General features: G+C 57.9%; 1 protein-coding gene across 1 annotated transcript in view; it reads left to right on the top strand.

The window, feature by feature from the left end:
* The first annotated feature begins 1,513 nt into the window (after positions 1–1,513).
* Positions 1,514–6,314, top strand: part of RAB36 (RAB36, member RAS oncogene family) — an 11,439-nt gene continuing 6,638 nt past the window's right edge. The window contains 5 exon segments of the mRNA XM_006768739.2: positions 1,514–1,608; positions 1,611–1,716; positions 2,372–2,454; positions 5,200–5,291; positions 6,118–6,183. Coding sequence (XP_006768802.1) covers positions 1,528–1,608; positions 1,611–1,716; positions 2,372–2,454; positions 5,200–5,291; positions 6,118–6,183 — 428 coding nt within the window. The 5' untranslated portion in view covers positions 1,514–1,527.

Below are 6,314 nucleotides of genomic sequence, written 5' to 3' on the forward strand. Positions count from 1 at the left end.
GGGAGGGGACAATGATACTTTACGGGGTTCCCGCGGGGAACCAAGACGGCTCTGCTTTGTTCATAGCACCGAGGGGAAGGGAAGTGAGTGTGAACGCCTTTCTCTGTGCGGGACACTTCGCATGCCTTTAGTCCTCAAAGTAACCCCGTGAGCTGCTAACATGATCCGGGTTATAGGCAGGCCCCTCAGAGGTCTTCTTAGTAGCTTGCCAAAACCACGCAGGCCAGAGCCCAGGACTGCCGAGCCCTGGTCCATGCTCCTTGCTCTGCAGGCTGATGGCCCGGGAATGACACAGATTGGCCCTCGCGGTGGACCCAATGCCCTGCTGACTGGAGCAATTGTGCTTGAAAGCAAGCCAGACCCAGCCGTCACCTGCATATAACCCTCCATGGCTCCCCAGTAGTCTCAGGACAGAGTCCAAACATCCAGCCTGCCGCTCAAGACCCTGGGTGCCAAATGGCCACCTCCTCCATGCAGCCTGGGCTGCCAGGAACAGAAACCACCTCTGTGTCCTTCGGGGCACAGCTCGGTGGACAGACACCACCTCCATGAAGCCTGTTGTCTCCCCGACTCCATGTTAGTACCAGTAAATGATCCCGTAGCTTAATTAATTACCAGGAGGCTTTCAGTACGTGTAGAATGAATAACTGGGTCATGGACTTGGGTCCAGCTTTATACTAATCTACAGAGCACTTTCATAGATAGTCGAGTCCATTTGATAGCTGAGTAAACTTGAACACAGGAGAGGGTAGACCAACTCACAGGAGTTCACCCTTAGGCCTGGGCCTGTCGCCGTGAAACTCACTAACAAAGGCACCAAGTATGAGCCTCCAACACACTTAGCTTTGAAATGCAGGTAATTGACTTAGATTTGCGGGCCAAGGATACCATATTGTGATGTGGAAATCTGCCCCCTACTGCTGCTATTCTTCAAAGGACAAAGTCCGGGAGGGTCTCTCTGACCCTGAGCTTTTGAGGAGTGTGGGGCAGACAGCAGAAGGCTGGGAGTCAGGAAACCTGGGTTCTGATTCTAGTTCTAACTCACGTGGCAAAACTTTTAACTTGTGTGAGCCTTAGTTTCCTGGTCTGTGAAATGGGAAGCTGGATAAAATAGTTTCTCAAAGCTGGGAACCCTGGGCCTCTCAGAATCTGGGTATACAGTCTTTTTTTTTTTAAGTACCCTTCAGCTCGGCTGGCGTGGCTCAGTGGTTGAGCATCGACCTATGAAAAATCGTATTCAATATATTACAAAAATAAACACTTACACACGTCACATCATAACCCCTACCAGTTTGAGCTCCCACCCCTCCCGGCTACAGTGATTGTCCGAGAGGTCTCTCCACCATCAGGCCCGCCCAGACTCCCATCTTTGGATCCAGGCTCCACCCAGACCGCGATGACCCCGCCCACAGCCCATATCCAACCCCGCCCTCGTTTCCATGGTGATCGCAAGCGCTCCCTGGAGGGGAGAGGGGGGCAGGCAGCAGCTAGTCAAGTGCCCACAACTCCCTCCAGGCTCTGGTTGCTATGGTGACGGCTCGGGCACGCCGCAGTGGGATTGCTTCCGCTCCGAGCCCCGCCCAGACCCAGCCCCCGACGTCCAGGATTGGTCAGATGCTCTCCGGTCGCGCGTGGTCATCGTTGCCATGGTGATTGCCGCAGCGAACCGAGCCGGACCAGGCTGCGCTGAACCCGAGTCCTCCGCTGCTGTTGCCAGTGAGTCCGCCGCGCCTCTGTCCTCCCCTTGGCCGCCTCCCGCCTCCCGCCTCCAACCTCCGGGAGGGCGCGTCGCGGAGGCCCCGGTCGGAAGGACGCCGCGTCCCCCGCCCACCTCCCACCCCCAGAATCTGAACGCGGCCTGAGGGCCTGAGGCCTCAGCATTTCCTGAACCCCCGACCCTGAACGCCCCGTGCTGGGCCTGGAGGGGAGCTGGGTCAGAGCGAGAACAACAGGCCTGGGTCAAGGCCACCCTAGCGGGGAAGCGGGCAGAGGAAGGCGCGGTCGGGCTGACTAGGCGCCGGGGGGCGCGGTCCCGGGTGGGGTGACAGGCCTGTGGGCTGAAACCCAAGGGCCTGCCTGCGAGGCCTGCGATGTGTGTGCCCCACTCACAACCAGTCACACGCTCGGAGAGGGGCCACTCCGGGTTGGACACCACATCCCGCAGCAGGAGGGAGGCCCAGGTCTTCGGGACTCCCCACCCCCCTCCTGCCTGCAGACTGAAAGAGGTGACATGGCCAGACGCCTGGCAAGGGGGAGGAGGAGGCTTGGACCTGCTTTTAAAGCCCCTAGAAAGTTAGGCGTGAACTTGCGGGTGAGTCCCCAGGCGTCGTCGGCACAGCTCCCTAACCCTTTCCCCCGCTTGGGTCTCCAGAACTCTCCGGAAGGATGAGGGCCTCCCTGCCGCCTCTGGGCCCCCCTGTGAGCCGGGACCGCATCATCTCCAGCTTCCCTAAGGTAGGGAGTCCTGCGGCCAGACCTTGACGTGAGCAGTGAGCACTGCGCTTCCCAGACCGTGTCCACAAATATCACTTTTAACCAGTCAATAACTCACCTGCGCTTTTAACCGGTACCCGCACTTTTAACCGGTATCCGCACTTTTAACCGGTACCCGCACTTTTAACCGGTACCCGCACTTTTAACCGGTACCCGCACTTTTAACCGGTTAAGAGCTCATTGAATACCGGTTAAAAGTGCGGATACCGATTTAAAATGGTCGCTTTCCCCACCTGCACTCACCACCAAAAACAAGGCAGGTGAACCCAGGAGGTCAGGTCTTGCTGACAGACTTCATGAGATGCTGGGAGACACGGCGCTGGCTTGGCCAGGGTGGGCCAGGAGCCAGTGTGGCCTGGAAGTTAAGGGCGCGGACTTTGCAATCAGACAGTCTTGGGTGTGAATCCTAAGTCTGTCAATCCTAAATCTATTCTAAATCCTAAAGCTGTGTGACTGCGGGCAAGTTACTCAACCGCTCGGAGCCACTGTCCCACAGGGTCAGTCCTCCCGTGTCGGGTGCCTGGCTCATAGCCAACGGGAGCTCCCCGCCTGAGTGGTGGTCATTGTTCTCATAATTATTATGACAATTATCTTTTTTTTTTTTTTTTTTGCTAATCCTCACCCAAGGGTATTTTTCATTGATTCTTTTAGGGAGAGTGGAGGAGAGAAAGACAGAGAGAAACTTCAGTGTGAGAGAAAACCATCGATTGGTTGCCTCCTGAACGTGCCCCGACCGGAGCCTGGGCCGGGGAGGAGCCTGCAACCAAGGTACATGCCCTTGACCGGAATCGAACCCGGGACCCTTTGGTCCGCAGGCCAATGCTCTATCTACTAGGCATCATTATGATAATCAAAACAGCACTCCAGTTTCCTGATACCAAATCCAGGGTTCTCCCCTCTTACCATTCTTCCTTCAGTTGCTAAGCTCTCTTCCATCTACATTAAGATCTAACGTGTTTTCAGAACTGCGCGTTCATGCCCGTGTGGCTGACTGCAGAGCTCCAACTTCCCCCTAACCTGGGGGGCACCTGCCCTGTTTCCACAGGTCGGATTCTCCCCCGCGGTCGGTGGCCGCCAGGGGTCACAGGCCACAGCGGGCCAAGTTCGCCCTGCACCCCGCAGCACGCCATGTCAGACCGGACCACTTGGTGGTCAGGTGGGGCAAGCCCTTCCCTTTGCTCTCGGGGCCTCGGTTTTCCTGTCTCTAAAATTGGCCCGCACCTCCTGTCCAGCCTTCCTTATTAAACGCTGCTCCAGTCCATCCAAGTCACGGGATTCCTCTCGTGACCACCGTGCCCAGGCCGGGGCCCCACTTTGAGGCTGGCATGCAAGTCGGCGGGAAAAGCAGCCAGCTTCCTCTCGAGGCGGCTGCCGCCCTCCTGCCTGAATGTGGGCTGCGGGCTGCGCTGCGCCCCTGCGTCACCCAGCTAATCCTCCGGCCACCAGATGAGGAGGTGCTGTTGGGCGTGTCCCCCTTTACGGAGGAGGAAACGGGCTCAGTAAGGTTTTGTAACTCGCCTTTTTGCAAAGTTCCTTCCACCTTCACGCCTGGAGCAGCGAGGGCACCTGGGCCAGAGCAGAGCCCATTCCAGTGCCTGGGAGCTCAGAAGAGACACTTGGGGAGGGCATGTGGCCACGCCCCTGCCACAGGGACAGAGCCCGTGGCCCAGGCCACCACGGCCGCGTCATGGCAGAGCACAGCGGCCGCCTCCCACGATGCCGTTCCCTCCGTGTCCTCGCCACACTCTCTGCGTAGCCGCGGCCCATTAGAGAAGAAAACATGATGATCATCAAAGTGTTTTTTCTAATTTTAAAACAAATGCACACTCAGCACGAGTCATGGCATCGTAACAGCCACAAACACTTAAGCGCTCAGTGTGTGCCAGGCTGGCTCTGGGCCTTCAGACATTATCTATCTCCTTCTCTGCCCCCAGGCCTCTGAGGTTCGCAGATGGGGAAACTAAAGTTCAGGAGTTGAGCGTCGACCTGTGAACCAGGAGGTCACAGTTGGATTCCCGGTCAGGGCACAGGCCCGGGGTTGCGGGCTCGATCCCCACTGGGGGGCGTGCAGGAGGCAGCGGATCAGTGATTCTCTCTCATCATTGATGCTTCTCTCTCTCTCCCTCTCCCTTCCTCTCTGAAATCAATTAAAAACTTTTTTTTTTAATTCAGAGGCGTTAGGTAACCGCCCAGGGTCACACAGCAGCTAAGCATGGATTCAGGTCTTGACCCTGAGGCCGTACTCTTAAACCACCCCCGGTTCTGCCTTCCCGATACTGTGGGAGGCCTGAAGTGCCTTCCAGCGCATGTCCATGCACACACGTGCAAACGTTAGAAGCAAAAATGGCCTGGAGTTCCGTAGGAGCTGTGGGAGGACCTTGGAGCTAAGGTCCCCTGCATCTCCCCCCAAGAGGACAGAGGGGATGGAGGCCTGACACGTGCCCACAGTAAGGGCACAGCCACCCCGGGTGGGACCCAGCTCTCCATTCCCCCCCTGAGCTCTCTGGTCTGGCTCCGCCCCTGCTACTGCTTCTCAGGACTCCTAACACCTGAGCCTTCAGGCTGCTGACAGGAGAGGAGACGGGCCTGACCGTGGGAACGGGGAGAGCTAGGGGCTGCCAGCCGCTGGCAGGTCACCACCTCGCTGCCCTGCTGGGTGATGGAGCCGCAGCTCATTTGTCTATCTGTCTGTCTGACTCCTTGCAGTGGTACACGCCTGCCGCCTGCCTGCAGCTCAAGGAGCACTTCCACGGGCAGGTCAACGCCGCCTGCCAGCGCAGGAACACGGGGACCGTCGGGTGAGCACCCCTCAGCGCCCAGGGCGTGGGGTGTGGGGGGCTGGCAGGGAGGAATGAGAGCATGCGTAGACATGCGAATGCATACGTGACACACCCACACTGCCCCGGGCAGCCCAGGATGGGCCTGAACCTGATGGGAGTTTTCGCCGCTTCATTGGGCACACGGCTGCCACGTGACCATTTCCCAACAAGTCACGCATGTGATTCCTCAGCCTGAGGTCTTGGCATCTGTCTTCCGTTTGTATTGGTTTTCCTCCTCTTTTTATTTTTTTAAGTATGTTTTTATTGATTTCAGCGAGGAAGGGAGAGGTAGAGGGAGAAACTTCAGTGCTGAGACACACCTGGTTCCCCTTCAGCTGGGGTCAGGCAGGGGTGGGCAAACTTTTTGACTCGAGGGCCATAATGGGTTCTTAAACTGGACCGGAGGCCAGAACAAAAGCATGGATGGAGTGTTTGTGTGAACTAATATAAATTCAAAGTAAACATCATTACATAAAAGGGTACAGTCTTTTTTTTTTTTTTTTAGTTTTATTCATTTCAATTGGGCCGGATCTGGCCCGCGGGCCGTAGTTTGCCCACAGCTGGTCTAGGACCTGCCCCTGTCCCCTTGGCTGGCCCTAGCAGACACCCCCAAAGGAGCAGGTGTGACCGCTCAGGGAGTGACTGCTTGCCAGGGGCAGGAGGGAGCCCCTCGGGCATGTAGCCCCAGGGGTGGGTGGGTAGGAAGTGCTGGGGTTCCGTCCCCCGCCCCCGTGCTGTGTGTGTGCCCCAGGTTCCCAGCTGAGCTCCCGGCTTGCACGTAGCCCCACCCACCCGTTCTCCGCAGGCTCAGCCTCTCCAAGGCCGTTGTCGTCGGCGACCTCCACGTGGGCAAGACCAGCCTCATCCACAGGTAGGCGCGTCGCCACGCCCCAGCGCCAGGCTGCCGGGTTTTACCGGGGAGCCCAGAGGGCACCGTCACAGTCCAGGCATGTGACTGCCCAGAAGCACACCCGGGGAGGTGGAAACGGGGGGGGGGGGGGC

Source organism: Myotis davidii, unplaced genomic scaffold (assembly GCF_000327345.1).
Source record: "Myotis davidii unplaced genomic scaffold, ASM32734v1 scaffold43, whole genome shotgun sequence".
In the NCBI taxonomy this organism is placed as follows: domain Eukaryota; kingdom Metazoa; phylum Chordata; class Mammalia; order Chiroptera; family Vespertilionidae; genus Myotis; species Myotis davidii.